Raw genomic sequence first — 21354 nt, 5'->3', positions numbered from 1 at the left:
TATTCAAGTTAATCATCATACCTTTAGAAACAAGTTTTGACTCAAGTAAGATGGCAAGATAAAGTTGATTTGGATACATCATTTTTTAATTCCCTTGTAAAAATAAGAAACCTATTTTATTTATTTATTTATTTATTTTAAGACCAGGGTCTCACTCTGTTGCCCAGGCTGGAGTGCAGTGGCCCCATCTCAGTTCACTGCAACCTCCTCCTCCCGGGCTCAAGCAATCCTCCTGCCTCAGCCTCCTAAGTTGCTAAGACTGCAGGTGTGTGTCACCAAGCCCAGCTAATTTTTTTATTTTTTGTAGAGATGAGATTTCACCATGCTGCCCAGGCTGGAAAACTATTTTATTGAAATATCTTTTTATCTGTAACTGTTTAGTCTTTAGATTTATAGAATAACAAGCTTTAAAAACAACTGACCTTCTACAGATTGAATGAGTAGACTGTATTTTATGATATCTTATGTTTCAAGTTCTTTATCTTTATACTTGCCAAAGGCCTTCCTTATAATCTTATAAGCTCATTTATCCTGATTCTCCTTCAGATAATCAAAAAAATGAGAAAGGACCCTTGAATGGAGCAAAAAGATTAAAGTAACCATCAATCGGCCTTCTATAGCTATAATTATTTTTCTCCTAATTTTACAAGTGAAAACAAATACTACATAAAAAATGTAAAATGTTTAAAAGCATTTTTTTTGCACATAAATGAAAAAAACAGCTTTCAAATAGTGACTGCTTTAAGTTAAAAAAACAAACAAACTATACTCATTCACCCTTCTCCCTGGAACCACTGAGTACAGTTAGAAACCTGCTTCGGTAGTCCCAATTATAGACAACAAGCAAATAAATTAAGGTGGTGACAGGTGGGGCATAAGGAAAAAGAAAGAGGAATTTCATAGGCAGAATTCACAGACTGGACAGTAACTGGATAGAGAGCAAAGAGGGACAAGATGATTGATAATGTTAATAAACTGACAAGAAATACAGAAAAAAGAGTATGAGTATAACTGGAAATAAGAGAAACTAATGAGTTTCGTTTAGAATGTATTGAGTGGTATCCAACAGGCAACTGAAAATTCAGCTCTCAAGGTCAGGAAAGAGTCTGGAGATAGAGATCTGAGAACAGCAATGTGCAAGCAGTGCTGGATTCCATGAAATTACTGAGGAAGAACATGTAGAACAAGGTACTAAAATTTCAAGAAAACCTCAAATTTAGAGGATGAGCAAAGAAAAACAAACAAAAGACATAGACTGACAAGCAGTGGTGAAAGAGCTGGGAGAATGAGAACACAGTGAGGTCTCTCTCAAAGCCAAGGGCTATAAAGTTTTCAACTAGAGAATAATCGGTGAAGAGTTCAGAGAAGATGAGGCTTTAGGGATTTTGCCATCAAGAAGTCATTAACTTAGAGTTTCTTAACAGCCCATAGAGTATCAGAACTGAAATACACCCAACACTTCTCTAGCATTCTGTCGGAACTGTAGTTCTCTACCCAGCAAACTTGAGATCTAGTTCTCTAAGCAATTAAAACACCATAAACTAAAAGAATATACCATGTTATCATAACTTGGCACCACAAGTTGCTACTTTCCCATCTACTAATTTGTTGGCTTTTACCCCTCTCAGATCCAGAAAGAATTTTTAGTGATGGCTCCTAGTGTTTAATTTCAGTTAATCCATCTATCAATTCTGTTGATTCTCTCTGAAAATTAATTCTGGACTCCAGGTACCTCTCACTACATTCACTGTTACCATCTTGAATATCATCTCTAACCTATTATTGCAACAGACTCCCAACCAGTCTCCCCGCTTCAGTCCTTGGCCCCCTAAATGCATATCTCAACGCAGTAGTCAATCTGTTAAAAAATATCTATCAGATCACATTAACTCCTCTGTTTAAAACCTTCCATTGGTTTCTTATCTCACAAAGTAGGCAAATCCATATATAATCTGGCCTCTGGCTCATCCCCTAAAATTGTGCCCCCTGGCTCACTTGGTCCCAGCCCTATTGGCCTCCATGCTCTTTATCTAACACAGTGGTTTTCAAACCTCAATGTGTATCAGAATCATCTGGAGAGTGTGTTAAAATTTAGATTTCTGAGCCACACCACTGGAGTTTCTGATTTAGTAGTTTTGGAGTGGGGCTGAGAATTTGTCTTTCTAACAAGTTGTGGATGCTGCTGACCAGAAGAGCACACTGTGAGAACTACTGATCTAACATACCAACAACAGTCCTGCCTCTGGCCCTTTGCATTGCCTGGGACATTCCTATCCCAAATGGCCTCAACGCTTCTTATTTACATTTTCTTACTTCCTTATAACATTTTCTTATTTCCTTGACTGAACTATCTTCTAATCAGTAGCACAGCTCTCAATCTATGGAATCTGGCAGCTCTACCCCTACCTCTCCAAAGAAAGGCTGTTAGATCACCCTGCAGCAGAGTAGAGACCACAGATGGCAAGCTTCTCCCCTGTGCTGAGCTTCTAATCAGCTCTATTGGAGATTCCTTCTCTTAAATATGGACAGATACATATAAGCAGACATTTGAGAACAATACCTAGTGTAAAATATAGACACCACAACAAATTAACTAAGGTTAAAAAAAGATTAAATTCACCTTCATTCAGGTTTAATGGTAGTATGTGATCACATTAAACAGCAAATATCATTTGCAGCATATTGTTTTTTAACCAGATTCCCTATAGCATGGCCTATTTCAAAACAGACTGGTGTTTTAAATGTATTATTTGGACTTAAACAAATTCTGGATAATGCTCAAGAACAATGCTTTCGAAATATTTTCTTTGAGGTAAGCTAGCCAAAACTTCACTTTTCCTGCCAAAGTTATCAAGTTGCTTAAATTCTTGTATGCTTAACTGTATTCATCAGAGCAAAGTTCATTTTCCAACAAATGAAACTAAAGCCACCTTTTAACTCCCATTCAGATGACTTTCTTCTTCAAATTTTCCCGCTTTTGTTTCTCAAGGCCTCTTCATTCTCTATCTCCTGCCAAAAAGCCTCTTGGATTGAGTTCTATCTACGCAGGGTAATCCACCAGTTCTTATAACACAAGTAGGAAAAGATGAAACACATGCATATAATTTCACTAATTCTCAAAATCTCAGTAAGACTACAAAAAAGTTTTTTTGTTTTTTCTTCTTAAAGATAAAAGCTAGAGATATACTTGACACACATTGTAGCTGGATGCCAAATGGTCAAGTGTTGAAATCAACATTCAGCTGACACCAAATGTCACCATTATATAAGGAAATACTGGGATACAGGAACAAATATAAATCTTTTTTTTTTTTTTTTTTTGAGACGGAGTCTCGCTCTGTCGCCCAGGCTGGAGTGCAGTGGCCGGATCTCAGCTCACTGCAAGCTCCGCCTCCCGGGTTCATGCCATTCTCCTGCCTCAGCCTCCCGAGTAGCTGGGACAACAGGCACCTGCCACCGCGCCCGTCTAGTTTTTTGTATTTTTTAGTAGAGACGGGGTTTCACCGTGTTCGCCAGGATGGTCTCGATCTCCTGACCTCGTGATCCGCCCGTCTCGGCCTCCCAAAGTGCTGGGATTACAGGCTTGAGCCACCGCGCCCGGCCAGGAACAAATGTAAATCTTAGACCATATGCTCCAGATACCTGAGACCAAGGTATCTCAAGTTAGTGTTACTGAAGGCAGACCATGCCACCACTAGGTGCCAACCAACCCCAGGAGCACCAAGGGATGGGTGTTTGTTGGAGGTGTAGATGGAGCTTAGACATGGGGCCTGGTGTATGTGTGAGGTCTCTCAAAGTGCAGCACATATTGCCAAGGGTGGGAAGGGAATTGGGGCAGGCCTCAGACCAGGGGGTGGCTCAGTGGCTCTCTCTACAACACGATGTTCCAAAACAGAACCCAACAAGTCCAAAAATTCTAACTCTGATCTTGGACTTCCAGGTCTTCCTAAGAATATATTTGTCAAGGTAGACAGAAAGAGAAAATGTTTAAGTGTGTAAGTTTGTTGTATAATTTTAAGCTATGTAGACATATGTTACATAGGTCTCCATTTGTATTGCTACCCCAAGCCCATCTGTTAAATGCTTAAAAAACATTTAAAATGCTTTTAACAAAGCATTTAACATGCTTAAAAAGCATGTTAAAAGCCCAACGGTCTAGAATGCTTATAAATATTTGACATTGTTACAATTATTAAATACAATAGTAACCTGGATTGATTTTTTATCAGATTCTGATATGGCTGACTCACTTTTACTATTCAGGTTCCAGCTTACATATACCTCCTCAGATAAGTCTTTCCTGACCACATTGTATAAAATAGCCTTCAGGAATCATCCGTCATCACATTATCCTGTTTGATTTTCTTCACTTCCCTTACTGATATCCAAATTTATGCAAATTCCATCACAGCAGAGACCTTGCCTGCCTTGTTATTCATGTATAGACTAATGGATTCTTATTTTATTCCATGGGTTATATATAATCTGTAACTGTGATTATCTATTGTATGGCTCCAATTTTCCAAGATTTGGCCTGGCCAGTATGTCACTCGTTATCCTTTTGTCATGTCCCCATTTTTTTTTTTTTTTCATTTTTAGCACTTCTTTACTTTCCGGCACCACAAGATATTCGAGGTTCATTGTATACTTTTCTTCTCCAGCCCAAGGAGCTCCTATTATTTTTCAGTCCTTTTAATATTCAATAATTACAATGACTACATAATATAGACTAAAGTGAATTTACCAAAGTAATTCTACTCTATGAGTTTGGCTCTACCTAAGTAGCTGACTGATACTCCCAGACATCATCTATAGTTTACCAACTAACTACATAGAAAAGTATTATATCTGTAAATAACAATGTTTGGAACAACATTTAAACATTTTAAATATTAAGTACCAAAAATATTATGCATTGGTGCTAAGACCAAGACCTTAGCAGATCATTCTTACAAGGCACATGGGGAAGTTATTAGGTTTTTGTTACTGCTGTTATTTATTGATTTTATAAACTCTGACAGAGTTACTCTGTGCAGGTAAAAGGAATGGAATGTGACTTACTCCACTATATGTAGAGCTGTGTCCTCAGGAAAGTTACTCAACTGTTCTAAGCCTCAATTCCTCCTCTGTAAAGCAGGATAATAGTGCTTATTCCATAGGGTTGGTATAAGATATCCCTGAAAAGCAGTTAGCAAAGGACCTGGCGTATAATAAGAGCTCACTAATACCAGATATTTCATTATTGTCCTCTGCAGATATAGCTATATGACCTTTTATATACTATATAAGGAAGGAACTTACAAAGTTCCATAGGGTACATGAGCCATTTTCCCTTAATTAAGCAAACCAGGCCAGGCACAGTGGCTCACGCCTGTAATCCCAGTACTTTGAGAGGCCGAGGCAGGCGGATCACCTGAGGTCAGGAGTTTGAGACCAGCCCGGCCAACATGGTGAAACCCCGTCTCTACTAAAAATACAAAAATTAACTGGGCATGGTGGTGCATGCCTATAATTCCAGCTACTTGGAAGGCTGAGGCAGGAGAACTGCTTGAACCCAGGAGGCAGAAGCTGCAGTGAACTGAGATCACGCCACTGTACTCCAGCCTGGGCAACAACAAGACCCGTCTCCAAAAAAAAGAAACAATGAAGCAAACTAGTAACATTAATAAAACATTATTTTATGCATTTCTTTCCAAGCATCTGCTTTACTCAAGAAACTTTAGGAAACTGACAGTTGCCTGGGTGGAAAAAGGGGGAGAGGGGAAGTGGGACAGAGGGTGGAGAGTCCTCCCATCAACAGCACGGTTTTCAGCTCCCACTTCTTGCCTTTAGATACGTAAATTTTTTCCTAATTGGTAGATGGATCAACTCTATCTTGCTCTATCCTCTTAAAGGAAAAAAACTTTATATACTAAAGGAATTTCAATTAGTAATATTAGCTGGTGACTTAGTTAAGTTTTGGCTAGCATTTCATAGGCAGATAGCTCTTTGAAGTGAACCTTACTGGCTACGTGGTTTTAACCATAACTTGGTTCCATGACGGCAAACCCCAAAATAACGTTATAATAAGATAATAACGTCCTTTTGAGCTTCTAAAAATAACTCAGAACTCTGCTACTGGCAGTTTTTAATTGTTTATGCTTTTTGAATGACAATTTTGCAATATGTAGCTGAAGACTTAAAATTACAGATTTCTTTTTTCTGAATAGTAATTACAATCCTAGAATTGGCCCTAAAAAAATAAGAATGGAAAAATATCTGTACAAGAATGAATATTCATCACAACTTTGTTTATAACAGAAGACTGTTAGAAGGAGCTTAAACATCCAGTAACGGATGATGAAGTAAACTGTAATAGAGATATACAACAGAAAAGTACATAGTCAATAATGACACGGATCTACATTTACTGATATGGAAAGATGATCATGATGTATTTTTGAATGGAGATCACATTATAAAAGAGAATATATAGAATTCTAGTTCTGTTTTAGAATACACAGTATGTATTTGCATTGATATACCTAACTATATATAAGTATAGATATGTAGGTATAGAAGAATCTGTATCAAAATATTAGTAGAGGTTACATCTAAGTGGATAATTAGATTTTCTTTTTTATATTTTTCACTTTTCTTTAGTTTTTATAATAAGCATGTATTACTTCTACAATTACAGAAAGTTTAAATACCAATCAATCAACCATCGAACCATGAAGAATCTCAATATCTGATTTACCCCATGCCTTAAACATTGATGATAAATACCAGAATGTCCTGGCATCAAAGGAGGTAAGTAACTACTTCCTGGGATAAAAGAGGGCCTATAATTATCAGATGAGACAATCTTTCAGAATATGGTATCAGGCATAATTACTTAGCACAGCCCTGAAGTGCAGAAGCATATCAGAGAAAGAAATATTTTCCTGATACAAGTTTCCCTTAACAGAGAGAAACAGTATAGGTAACACACATAATTTGAGGTAGGAAAAAACTTACTGCAGTGGATAATCTGGATGCCAATGTCATTTCCAAGTTCCCTTTGAGACCAAGAAGTGCCGGGACTAAAATGAAAACTTCTGTAACTTTTCTGAACACCTCCCAGTGCTGTAAGAAAAATAAAATAAAATTTTCTGGCACTCTTTAAAAAATACTTTAGAACAAAGACATTTCTAAAAATCTCAAAATCTCAGTCTTTTTCCCAACTTGGCATCTACATTTTGAATAACTACACAGTTCATGTAATCAGCGAGCACCTAGCTTAACCCCATTCTCCTGAGCTCTGAAGCTCCAAGTCCCTTTAGAAGATACAGTTAGAGCTGGGAGTCAGCTGACATGCTGCTACAACCCATTCTACATCTACTTGTTACATAAGCCTTATATTCCTAAAGGTTTTACTTTATCCCTTTATGATGACAATCGTTAGACTGGAACCAGACAATTGATTTGAATCTTGCTTCCAATACTAATTAGAACAAACCCACTGGAAAACTATAGTGCTATTACTATCTAATTTCACAAATGAAGGAATAAAGACTCAGAGAGATTAAATTATTTCCCCAAGATCAAAAGATGGGACCTAGAGTTGACCCCAAGAGTTCTAAGTAATTCCATGTTTTGATCCCCATTTTAAGGTGTGAGGCAGAGAGGTTCATAAAAACAGCTCTAAACTGGAAATAAGGTTTTTGCTTCTAGCCATGGATCTGTCATAACTTGGCTTCATGATCCTGGATGAGTCATGTATCTTTCTGATCTCAATTTCTTCATCCATTAAATGAAAATAATATCCGTCCTGTCTAGCCTTTGGAGAAATACCATGTATAAATGAAAAATAAACTTCTAATCTCCCCAACCAAACGAATAGACCCCCTTCTCAGCCAAGGGCATTCCAAAGCAAACCTGAAAAACTAGCTTAGCCATGATGGGAAGGGGGCGGGTCAGACATGCCTCATTATACCCGCCTCCCTTTAAAACTCAGGCACAACTGACCAACATTAACATTAAAACAGAGATCTTAAGACTGACAAAATAGACTCTTTGTAGCAATGAGATACCAAATTCCAAACTGTCTCTAGTATACATGACAGCAGACCCTGAATGAAACCAAAGTATTTCATCCCAAAATGTATTTCTTTGACATATTTTTTAATGGCCCTGCAAAGCTGTCTCTTGTGGGGAAAATCTACACTCTGTAGCAAAACCTTTTCCCTTTTCAGGTCTTTTCCTAATCCAGGAGAGATTAAGAATCTGGCAACTTTTTAAGTCTGGTAAGAAACATTTACCGTCTATTCTCTCTGAAGCCTGCTACCTGGAGGCTTCATCTGCATAGTGAGAACCTTGGTCTCCACGACCCCTTATCTTAACCCACATATTCCTTTCTATTGATTCTACGTCTCCAAATAATTTAGTTCTTTAAACCAATTGCCAATCAGAAAATCTGTGAATACACCTATGACCTGGAAGCCCCCACTACATTTTGAATAATTACACAGTTCACGTAATCATTTTGAATAATTACACAGTTCACGTAATCAGCGAGCACCTAGCTTAACCCCATTCTCCTGAGCTCTGAAACTCTGAATCACTTTAAAAGATGCAGTTAGAGTTGGGAGTCAGCTGATACGTTGCGACCACCCACTCTACATCTACTTGTTATACAACCCTCGTATTCCCTTATATTGATTGCAGGTCCCACATTCCTGAACCAAACCAATGTATAACTTACATGTATTGATTGATGTCTGCCTGTAACTTCTGTCCCCCTTAAAATGCATAAAATCAAGATACAACCCGACCATATTGGGCGCATGTTCTCCATATCTCCTGAGGCTATATCACAGGTCATGATCTGTAACCCTGGCACAATAAACTTCTAAATTGAGACCTGTCTTGGATGCTTTTTGGTTTACATATGATAATAAAAATAACAGATATTAAACTAACAGATATTAAAGAGACATATAAAGATATTAAAGATACAAGTATCTTAATAACACAAAGTGACATTTTACAGGTGCTATTAAAAGGTGATTGTCCCAGTAAGAGATTTTATGAGCTAGGCATATTAACTTTATGTCAAAAAGTATCAAAAATACACATGTTATGAATACCAGGACAGATGAGAAAAGTAAAACTTATTATCTATCAGATAAATGAAGGAAAATTTCAATTTGTTTCCAAATTTTCCCTAGGCTGTTCCAAATAGATGTAGAACTGGGGGGCCTAAAGAGACCTCAGAAAATATTTATCAGATCAGTCTTCTGTAAAATCCTGGTTCAAAGAGTTCACAAGAGAAATCCCTCTAATTGGGTTCAAGCCAATTAAGGATGGGCCTAAAAAAGCACTGGGAGGGGGGGGTTCAATGGCACCCCAGATTATTAGTCTTAAAAACTAACCATCAAACAATTTTGTCCATGTTTACAATGGGCTAATGATTCTGATGTGCTAGTGAAATATGTATCTTTCAAAGACATTGGTAGCAATGATGATAATGATGACTAACAGATAATAATAATAAATATGAATAATATCTGACATTCACTGATTGTTATGTTCCAGGCACTTTTCTTTAGACTCACTCACTTAATCTTCACAACATGAGAGATAGGTATGATTTTTATCAGATCCCAGATATAATTCAGAATACCTTTTACCTAGGTCATCATTTTATGGCACCTGCTATGATACCGTGAAGCATATATTTGGTCTTCAACCCTGTTTCCTGGCATATATCTAAAATCGTTAGAATCTCCAAAGTGATGTCTTTGTGTATGCTGATTGACGACAGCTGGCAGCCCCAGGTAGCTTCAGGATGGGGACTGGTCACCAGAAAGACCAAGGCATGATAAGAGGACTGGGACTTTCAAACTAACCACACCCACACAAACACCTTTGGGGAGGATGGAGGGACTGAAGGTTAAGTTGACCACTGATGACCAGTGGTTTAATCAGTCATGCCTACATCATGAAGCTTCATAAAAGTCCAAAAGGACTTGGTTTGGAGAGCTTCCACACAGCTGAACATTTGGAAGTTCCTAGATGACGGAGCACACAGGGAAGGCATGAAAGCTCCGTGCCTCTGCCCCCATACCTTGCCCTACATATTTCTTCATCTGTATTCTTTGTAATATTCTTAATGATAAACAGGTAAACATAAGTGTTTGCCTGAGTTCTGTGAGCTGCTTCAGCAGACCAATCAAACCCAAAGAGGAGATCATGGGAACCCCAGCTTGAAGCCAGTTGGTCAGAAATTCTGGAGGCCAGGACTTGCATCTGGTATCTCAAGAGGTGGACAGTCTTTTGGACTGAGCCCTCAACCTGTGGGATCTGATGCTACCTCTAGATAGATAATGTCAGAATTGAATTGGAGAACACTAATTCTGCATCAGCCAGTGTCTGCTGCATAACTGACTGCTTGCTAGTGTGTGGGGTAAAACCCCCATACATTTGGTCACAGAAGTCTTCTGTGTTGGTTGTTGCACCATGAAAGCATCACATGCCATCACGATTTAGACCTGCTAGAATGCATGCCTATAGGTTACTCCCTTTGGTTATTCTTTCCACATTCAATTCAACTGAAATACTTATGTGAGAATTACTACGAAATACTTAACACCTTAGCATTGGTGTGACAACAGTAAGAGTTATGAATTATTGATTTCCCATATTGTGCCAAAAAATTCTCCATTATTTTCTCCATACTAGTGAGAAATAAAAATCCAAATCCCCCCAAAGCAAATGAAAGAACCCCCTCACAGCCAAGAGGGGCCCCAGAATAATCTTGAAAACTGAGTTATCGGCCAGGACAGCATGGGAGATCAACAACCACATCCCATTATACCCCTTTCCTTGTTAACTGCCATAACGCTTTCTTCCCTAAGGGCTAAATAAAAATCAACCTTTTCAAAAGACTCCACTGCTGATCTTGACTGCTTCCACCCTCTTTTGTAGTTTCAACAAAACAACTGACCAGCACTCCTTCCTGATAAGAGACCACCGATCACAGAGTGGTTCTGGCCAGTCTACATGCAACTCATGAAGAGGTATGAAGTTCCACTGCACGTGCACACGTTTCTCCTTTTACAAATATTCATGACTCCTCTTACAGAATATTAAATATGTACATTTGGCCACCCCACTCAGCATAAATTCCTATTTCCTTTTTCTCCTCCTTTGAAGTGTCTGTTTCTGGCTTCTGACTAGAGGCTATGCTTCCCAGCCCGTCAGAATGGCCACCTTGCAGGCTGCAACCCTGTATGAGATATAAAGCTTTCCTTTCCAAATGTATGTACCTCATCATTCAAAAGTTAACACCAGGTCAGGCAGTGGCTCACGCCTGTAATCCCAACACTCTGGAAGGCCGAGGCAGATGGATCACTTGAGGTCAGGAACTCAAAGACCAGCCTGGCCAATGTGGTGAAACCTCATCTCTGCAAAAATCAGCTGGCATGGTGGCATGTGCCTGTAATCCCAGCTCCTTGGGAGGCTGAGGCAGGAGGATCGCCTGAACCCAGGAGGCAAAAGTTGCAGTGAGCTGAGATTGCGCCATTGCACTCCAGTGTGGGTGACAGGGTGAGACTCTGTCACACACACACACACACACACACACACACACACACACACACACACACAAAGTTGCCACCACCTGATGTGCTTGCAGAAGTTCCCAAACTTTCTCAGTTCATGGCATGCTTAGTATCTGAGAAATATTTTCATAGCATCCTTAGGACAAAAAGAATACCTAACAATCCTATGTATTAAGCAGTTAGGTCCGAACAACTCAATAAATACTTATTTCCTAACATTTTAGTAACCATTTGAGGAACTTATACAGGTAAACTGAAAGAAAAAAATAGTATTTTATGTCATTTTTTACAACCACAATTATTTACTAATGGGATATACATACGTGTTGGGCACTGCACAACTTCTAAATGTTGGAATTGGAAACTGTCACCCTCATTTCCTGTTTTATATTGATTTTTGTGTGACTCTTGCTTTTTATCACAGTGCTACTGAAAACACAGTTTTGCAAAGACATATCATCCAAAGAAATGGCATGTGATCTAATGTTGAAATGTTAAGCCACTTTCAGGTAGAAGTCTGTAGTGCATCCAGGAGACATTGCGTTTCCCTCGAAAACTTAAAATACCCCACAGTAACCCTGGGGTGTCTTGACACACAACTGGGAACTACGAGAAGGGCGAGAAGTAGTATGCACAGGGGTCAACAGCAAGGGCTCTAGAGTCAGATCACCTTCACTGAAATTCTGACTGTACAACGTACTGTGTGATTTGCGCAAAATTATGCTTTACTTTCTGCATCTAAAATATGGACATACTTGTACCACCTCAGAAGATTCTGCTCATGACTGTGCCTGCACATATTAATAATTGAGTGTTTATTAGCTGTAAGACCAGGATGCATTGTCAGTTAATTTTCCTGTCAAGAGGACATAATGCAGAAAATGTCCAGAGAGGGAATGCTGAGGCAGCTAGTTTAAAAAATAATGTTCACGGCCGGGCGCGGTGGCTCAAGCCTGTAATCCCAGCACTTTGGGAGGCCGAGACGGGCGGATCACGAGGTCAGGAGATCGAGACCATCCTGGCTAACACCGTGAAACCCCGTCTCTACTAAAAAATACAAAAAACTAGCCGGGCGAGGTGGCGGGCGCCTGTAGTCCCAGCTACTCGGGAGGCTGAGGCAGGAGAATGGCGTAAACCTGGGAGGCGGAGCTTGCAGTGAGCTGAGATCCGGCCACTGCACTCCAGCCCGGGCGACAGAGCGAGACTCCGTCTCAAAAAAAAAAAAAAAAAAAAAAATAATGTTCACTTACTTACAAATTTCACCATGATCCAGCATGTGCTCTGGGGCTATGAACCTGCCCTAAAGTATGACTTCTTGTCATACCTAACTTTGCAAGTGCATCAATGCAGAAACTGAGGTATACATCTACAAGTCAAACATAATGTCAGATTACTTACATAAATACTAGACTTAACACCTAAAAATCTGTTTAAATCCACAAGAATAAACAAAAATGAAAATTAAAAATAATAAGTTGAAGAACACTTCTATAGACTCCTAACTTTAAAATGACAGAGAACATTTTTTAATTGGTAAAAGAAGGTTATGCAGTTAAAAAAAAATACATACCCCAAATCCTTATATATGGGAAAAATTTTATTGTCATTTAAACTTAGTTTGAAAATAAACCTATTCACTTTTAAACATACGACAAAATTACCTTCAATCATAATTATAGAACTACAAATGAAAAGGTGAAAAATTTTCATTGATGAGTTGGTAAAGATCAAAATGTTGGAAAACATACTTTTGCTAAGAGTATAAGGAAATAGGCACTCTTTTGCACTGCTTGTGAAAACGTAAAGGTTTAACTTCTTTGGTGGAATCTGATAATACCAATCAAACGTAAAATAACCATAATTTTGACTCAGAATTCTACTTCTAGGAATTTGACCTAAAAACAAACTTGCATATGAGTTCAAAAACACACCCATATAATAACTCTTCTTCATCACTGTTCATAACAGTCAAAGATTTGAGGGAATTAAAATCCCCTTCATAAGGTAACTTGGCAGATTGATTATGATACATCCTTATATAAGTGCATTATCTGTCTGAGAAGAATTTGGTAAATCTGTGTGTACCTACATTGAAAGAGCTCTAAGACAAATTAAGAAGATCAAAGTGAAGAGCTACATTATAGAGTATTATTTGGTTTTTGTTTTTTAGAAAATACATATCTTAATGCAAATGCATGCATTTCATATCTGCTGAAGGAGATACAAAAAAATAAAATAAAAACTGTCATTTCTATGGAAGGGCCCAGGGTAAGGGTGCATACCGCAGAGCAGAGACTTTTTTCTCCATCACTTATGCTTTCATACTGCTTAAATATGCTTAACCAGGTACACACATTACTTTTTTTTAATTAAACTTTTTATTTTGAAGTAATTGTAGATTCACGTGCAATTATAAAAAACTAATACAGAGAGATCCCATGTAACCCTTACCCACGTTTTTCCCCAATGGTATCTTGCAAAACTACAGTACAATATCATAACCAAGATATTGGCCATCCTGGCTAACACAGTGAAACCCTGTCTCTACTAAAAAAAAAAAAAAAAAAAAAATTAGCCGGGCATGGTGGCGGGCGCCTGTAGTTCCAGCTACTAGGGAGGCTGAGGCAGGAGAATGGAGTGAACCCGGGAGGCGGAGCTTGCAGTGAGCCAAGATCGTACCACTGCACTCCAGCCTGGGCAACAGAGCAAGACTCCATCTCAAAAAAAAAAAAAATTAGTTGGATATGGTGTCACATGTCTGTGGTCACAACTACTCAGGAATTGAGGTGGGAGGATCACTTGAGCCCAGGAATTTGAAGCTGGGCTCCAGCCTGGGAGAAAGAAACCCTGTCTCTTAAAAAAATAAGAAGGAAGAAAAGAAACAAAGATTGTCTACAACCTATAAAAAACTACCTTGAGAGACCAAATATAATAATTATTCGTATTCAAGAGGGAGTTGAGCAAGAGCAAGAGATAGAAAGCTTATTAAAGGAAATAAAAACTGAAAACTTTCCAAAACTTGAGAAAGCTATAAATATCCAGATACAGTAAGGTCAGAGAACACCAGATTTGACCCAAATAAGACTACCCCAAGGCATATAATAATAAAATCTCAAAAGTCAGAGAGAGAATTCTAAAAGCAGGAAGAGAAAAAGAAGAAATAACATATAAAGGAGCTCCAGGTCATCTGGCAACAGACTTTTCAGCAGAAACCATACAGGCCAGAAGGAGGTGAAATAGCATTTTCAAAATGCTGAAAGGAAAAAAAAAAAGCTACCATCCAAGAATACTATATCCAGCAAAGCTATCCTTCAAATATGAAGGAGAGAAAGTTTTTCCCAGACAAACAAAAGCTGGGAGCATTCAGCACCACTAGATTTGTCTTATAAGAAATACTAAAGGAAGTTCTTTGACCTGAAAGAAAAAAACACCAATGTGCAAAAAGAAAACATTTGAAGATATAAAATCCACTGGTAAAATTAAGTGCACTGCAAAACCAAGAATATTCTAATACTGTAATTAGGGTGTGCAATCTGCTCATAACTCTAGTATGAAGCCTAAATCACAAATCTATCAAAGATAATAATAGCTACAGCAACCTGTTAAGAAATAGGCAATATAAAAATGTGAAAATTGGAATAACGAAAGGTCAAAACGGAGGGAGCAGAGTTAAAGTGTAGTTTCTTAGTTTTTTTTCTTTGTTTCTACTATTTTCTTTGTGATCTAAGATAAGTTGTCATCTCCTTAAAATAACATTATAAGATTTTTTGTTAAGCCTTATGGTAAACACAGTGTAAAAATCTATAACTTATTCACTAAAAATAAAAAGCAGCAAATTAAAATATGCAACTAGAGAAAAAACACAAAGGAATCACAGAGGAAGACAGTAAGAAAGGAAGAGTTACAAAACAGGTAGAAAATAAGCAACAAAATGTCAATTGTAAGTCCTTACTTATCAATAATAATACTGAATGTAAATTACTCGGTTCTCCAATGAAAAGGCATATAGTGGCTAAATGGGTAAAGAAATAAGATCCAGCTTTCCGCCTACAAGAAACCCACTTCATCTATAAAGACACACCTAGACTGGAGGTGAAGCAGTAGAAAAATATATTCCATGCAACTAGAAACCAAGAAAAGAGCAAGGAGTAGCTATATTTATACTAGATAGAATAGACTACAAATCAAAGACAGTAAAAGAGAAAGAGAGACCACTGTATAATGAATGATAAAGGGGTCAATTCAGCAAGAAGACATAACAATTACATATATAATACATATATTATATATATATCCACCCAACACCAGAGCTTCTAAGTATATAAAGCAAACATTTATAAATCTAAAGAGAGAGAGATAGACTACAATACAATAATAGTAGGGGACTTCAACACTCAACTCTCAATAATGAACAGATCAGTCAGACAGAAAATCAACAAAGAAACACTGGAGTTAAACCACACATTAGACCAAACAGGCCTAACTGACATTTAGAGAACATTTCACCCAACAGCTACAGAAGACACATTCTTTTCATCAGCACGCAGAGCATTCTACCAGAATAGATTATATCTTTTTTTTTTTTTTTTTTTTTTTTTTGAGACGGAGTCTCGCTTTGTCGCCCAGGCTGGAGTGCAGTGGCCGGATCTCAGCTCACTGCAAGCTCCGCCTCCCGGGTTCACGCCATTCTCCTGCCTCAGCCTCCTGAGTAGCTGGGACTACAGGCGCCCGCCACCTCGCCCGGCTAGTTTTTTGTATTTTTAGTAGAGACGGGGTTTCACCATATTAGTCAGGATGGTCTCGATCTCCTGACCTCGTGATCCGCCCGTCTCGGCCTCCCAAAGTGCTGGGATTACAGGCTTGAGCCACCGCGCCCAGCCCAGAATAGATTATATCTTAAGCCACAAAATATTCTCCACAAATTCAATAGACTAGAATCAATAAGATGAACCTCAGAAACTACACAAACACATAGAAATTAAACCACATGTAGGCCGGGCGCGGTGGCTCACGCCTGTAATCCCAGCACTTTGGGAGGCCGAGGCGGGCGGATCACAAGGTCAGGAGATCGAGACCACGGTGAAACCCCGTCTCTACTAAAAATACAAAAAATTAGCCGGGCGCGGTTGTGGGCGCCTGTAGTCCCAGCTACTCGGGAGGCTGAGGCAGGAGAATGGCGTGAACCCGGGAGGCGGAGCTTGCAGTGAGCCGAGATCGCGCCACTGCACTCCAGCCTGGGCGACAGAGCGAGACTCCGTCTCAAAAAAAAAAAAAAAAAAGAAATTAAACCACATGCTTCTGAGTGACCAATGAGTCAATTAAGAAATTAAGAAAGAAATTTAAGATTTAAAATTTTCTTGAAACAAATGAAAATGAAAATACAACATGCCAAAATCTATGGAATACAGCAATAGCAGTATTAAGAGGAAAGTTTATAACAATAAATACTATGTGAAAAAATTGAGGCCAGGCGTGGTGGCTCACACCTGTAATCCCAGCACTTTGGTAGGCCGAGGCAGGTGGATCACGGTGTCAGGAGATTGAGACCATCCTGGCTAACACAGTGAAATCCCCTATCTACTAAAAATACAAAAAATTAGCGGGGTCTGGTAGCGAGCGCCTGTAGTCCCAGCTACTCGGGAGGCCGAGGCAGGAGAAAGGCGTGAACCTGGGAGGCGGAGCTTGCAGCGAGCCGAGATCACACCCCTGCACACCAGCCTGGGCAACAGAGCAAGACTCCATCTCAAAAAAAAAAACAGACTTCAAATAAACAACTTAACAATGCACCCCAAGGACTAGAAAAGCAAGAACAATCCAAACCCCAAATTAGTAGAAGAAAATAAATAATAAAGATCAGAGCAGAAATAATGAAATTCAGACTAAAAAATACAGATGGGTTAAACGAAAAGTTATTTTTTGAAAAGATAAAATCAACAAACTTTCAGCTAGACTATGAAAAAAAGAGAGAAGTCCCAAATAAGTAAAATCAGAAATGAAAAAAGATTCATAACTGAGACCACAAAAATACAAAGAATCATCAAAGATTATTATGAACACCTATACGCCAACAAATTGGAAAACGTGCAACAAGGATAAATTCTGGACACATATGACTACTGAACCATGAAGAAATACAAAAAACTCAAGAAACCAGTAACCAAACATAAGCCTCATTTCATACTCTACACAAAAATCCATTCCAGGGAGGGAATGATCTAAATGTAAGAGCAAAACAACAAAGCTTCAACAAAGTAATGCAATAGAGTATCTTAATTACCACAGGGTATGGAAAGATTTCTTAGACAAGAGACATAAAATACAAACTATAAAAAAGTAGAAGGAAAAGAACTATTTCAAAATTAAGAACTTCTGCCACAGAGGAGAGAAAAGGTATTAATATATAGCACTAAAAGCCTCATATCCAAAATATAACTCCTACAAATCTATAAGAAAAACACTAACAGCTCTCATAAATCTATAAGAAAAACAAATAGAAAAATGGACAAAAAAAGCTTTACCAGTAATATCCAAATGGTCAGTATACATCATTAGTCATCACAGAAATCTCCATTAAAACCACAATGAGATACCACTCCACATGTGCCAGAATTTCTAAAAATAAAAAGACTACTGATTCCAAGTAGAAATAAGAATATAGAGTATTGAGATCTCTCATACTCTGCTAATTAGACTGTAAATTCGTACAACCAATGTGGAAAATCATATGACATCTACTAAATTTGAGTATCTCCATATCCTAAGACCTGGAAATTCCATCTCTACATACATACCCAAAAGAATTTCATGAACATGTGCATTAAGAGTCTGGAAGCAGCCGGGTGTGGTGGCTCATGCCTGTAATCCCAGCACTTCGGGAGGCTGAGACAGGCGGATCACCTGAGGTCAGGAGTTCAAGACCAGCCTGACCAACATGGAGAAACCCCGTTTCTACTAAAAACACAAAATTAGCCAGGCTTGGTGGTGCATGCCTGTAATCCCAGCTACTCAGGAGGCTGAGGCAGGAAAATCGCTTGAACCTGGGAGGCGGAGGTTGCGGTGAGGCGAGACTGCACCATTGCACTCCAGCCTGGCAACAAGAGTGAAATTCTGTCTCCAAAAAAAAAAAAAAAAAAAAAGAGTCTGGAAGCACCATTGCTCCCAATGTCTATCTGTAGCAGAATAGATACATTGTGGTATAGTATATCCATATAATGGATTACTATCCAGCAATGGAAATAAACTACAGTTTCATGAAATTTATATAATGTGGAGGGGAAAAAAGCCACACACACACAAAAAAACATGTTCTATACTTCCATTATATAGTTTATAAAGAGTCAAGTAAAACCAAACTATGTGTTTAGGGATACACACTTATAAAGACAAGCAAGGAGGCGCTTACCAGAAAATCAGATTAGTGATTACCTTTGGTGATGGGGACACAAAGTGCAGCAATTGGAAGAAGGCACAAGGAGGACTAAAGAAGTAGTACTGGCAAAATTGTATTTCTTGAGCTGGTTGATCGTTATACAGTTGTTTATATTAAGAAAATTCACTGAGATCTATTTTGTATTTTGTATACTCTAGATGTATTACATTTCAATTAAAACGTTTAAAAGAGCACATTCAAATAAAATATTAAAAAATATTTATATTATGTTTCTACAATGTTTAACACTAAAGTTTAACATTATAAAATCCTTAGGGCTAGCACTGTAAAAGTTCATAAAATCGTAAAAGGAACTTTTTCCAATTACATGTGTGCTGTTCTCTCAGTATCAGGAAGTAAGTCAACATTACTCCAGATACACAATGAGCTATGTAAATATTCTGCTAAGCTGTACTCTAACACCTTAGTCCTATAGATGTTACCATTCTATAGTTAAATACTAAGTGTTTCTTCAGAATAACTGGTATCTCAATAAAAAATCCCAACCAAAACTAGTCTATCTATTGTCGCAGCTGTGATACTACTATAAGAACTTACAACAATTATATTTCAAGTGAATGGAGGTTTGATATCTCTTTGGTATTATTATCTTTTTAAAACTTTAATGTACTGCCATACAGTTCCTCTCATATCCTTTCTCCAACTGATGGTGGAAAAATGTTTCTATGTACATTTTCCATTTAGATAAAAATATTACCTCTTGAATAGCATCTTAGAGTCACAAATAACCTGAGGTTCCTTTAGGGAAAAAAACAATGAAAGATAAGAGCACATTACAGGATAATATGTCTAATACTTTCCATTTCTATGACTGATAAACAAAAACTGACAGAATAAATTGTCAAATTTTGGCAATTTATTACTTTAGAAAGATAATTATATAATAGGTATTTGGTAACCACAAGGCATTAAGAACACCTACAAATCTGCTAGACATGGTGGGTCACACCTGTAATCCCAGCACTTTGGGAGGCGGAGGCAGGCGGATCACTTGAGGTCAGGAGTTTGAGACCAGCCTAACCAACATAGTGAAACCCCATCTCTACTAAAAATACAAAAATTAGTGAGCCATGGTGGTGTGAACCTGTGGTCCCAGCTACTCAGGAGGCTGAGGCAGGAGAATCACTTGAACCTGGGAGGCAGAGGTTGCAGTGAGCCAAGATCATGCCACTGCACTCCAGCTTGGGCGACAAAGCTAGACTCTGCCTTAAAACAAAACAAAACAAAACAAAACAAAACAAAACAAAACAAACCGAGAATATCTACAAATCAATAAGGAGCACATAAATTTTAAAAATAAAAGATACAAAAACAATTCACAGAAAAAGAATGGCCAATAAACATATGACAATATGCTAAACATTAATAATAAAGAATGCTAATTAAAACATGATAACATTTTCCTGCCATTTGGCAAATATGAAAAAGATCAAGAAGACTCAATGTTGGCTGGGCACAGTGGTGCACACCTGTAAACCCTAGCACTTTGGAAGGCCAAGGTGGGAGGATTGCTTGAGTCCAGGAGTTTGAGACCTGCCTGGGCAACACAGCAAGACCTTGTCCCCCAAAAAAATTTTTTTTAATTAGTGAGGTGTAGTGTGCCTGCAGTCCCAGCTACTCAAGAGGCTGAGGTGGGAGGGTCACTTGAGCCCAGCAGGTTGAGGGTGTAGTGAGCTGGGCCACACAGCGAGACCCTGTCTCAATTAAAAAAAGAAATAAAATAAATACCCAATGTTGATATGGACATGAAAAAATAAAAGTACTTATATTTTGACAGTAGGAGTATAAATTGGTACAAATTTTTTAGACTGCAACTTGACAGTATCTACAAAATTTTAAACATAGATATTAATACATACCCTAATATCCAATAATGCTGTTTTTAAATCTAGCCTATGAAAATATTATTATATGAATATATATCCTTATATTTGTAAGGATAGTTATTACAGCACCAACAGGGAAGAAGGAGTAACTAAATTTTGGTATATACATTCAGTGGAATATCATGCACTCAGTTTAAAATGCAGAAAATGTTTGTGTACCAATTTGGAGAGATGTATTACTAAGCAATGAAAATAAGTTGCAGAAAAATATATATAACATTTTATTTTTATTTTTGAAAAAACTCTCTTATGTATATATGTAAGCACAGAAAAAAGCCTGCAAGTGTATACAACAAACACTTCACAATGGTAATCTCTGCAGAGGAGGAGAGTTTTGATTTGGAGATAAGGAATAAGAGAAACTTCATGTTTTATTTAATACCTTCTAATGTTTGAATTCAATTTAATGAGTATATATTAACTTTTATTTTAA

At 38.0% G+C, this 21354-nt stretch overlaps 1 protein-coding gene across 9 annotated transcripts in view; it reads right to left on the bottom strand.

The window, feature by feature from the left end:
- LOC105497712 (solute carrier family 41 member 2) overlaps positions 1-21354 on the bottom strand; it is a 143741-nt gene that overhangs the window by 90674 nt on the left and 31713 nt on the right. For all 9 annotated transcript variants that reach the window (XM_011768999.3, XM_011769006.3, XM_071071205.1 and 6 more), the window contains one exon: positions 7000-7107. In XM_011768999.3, the coding sequence (XP_011767301.1) occupies positions 7000-7107 (108 nt within the window). The remainder of the gene's footprint in view (positions 1-6999; positions 7108-21354) is intronic.

The sequence above is a fragment of the Macaca nemestrina genome, chromosome 10 (assembly GCF_043159975.1).
Source record: "Macaca nemestrina isolate mMacNem1 chromosome 10, mMacNem.hap1, whole genome shotgun sequence".
Classification (NCBI taxonomy): domain Eukaryota; kingdom Metazoa; phylum Chordata; class Mammalia; order Primates; family Cercopithecidae; genus Macaca; species Macaca nemestrina.
Note: the sequence above shows the minus strand (reverse complement) of the source record. Positions and strands in the feature narration are given on the sequence as shown.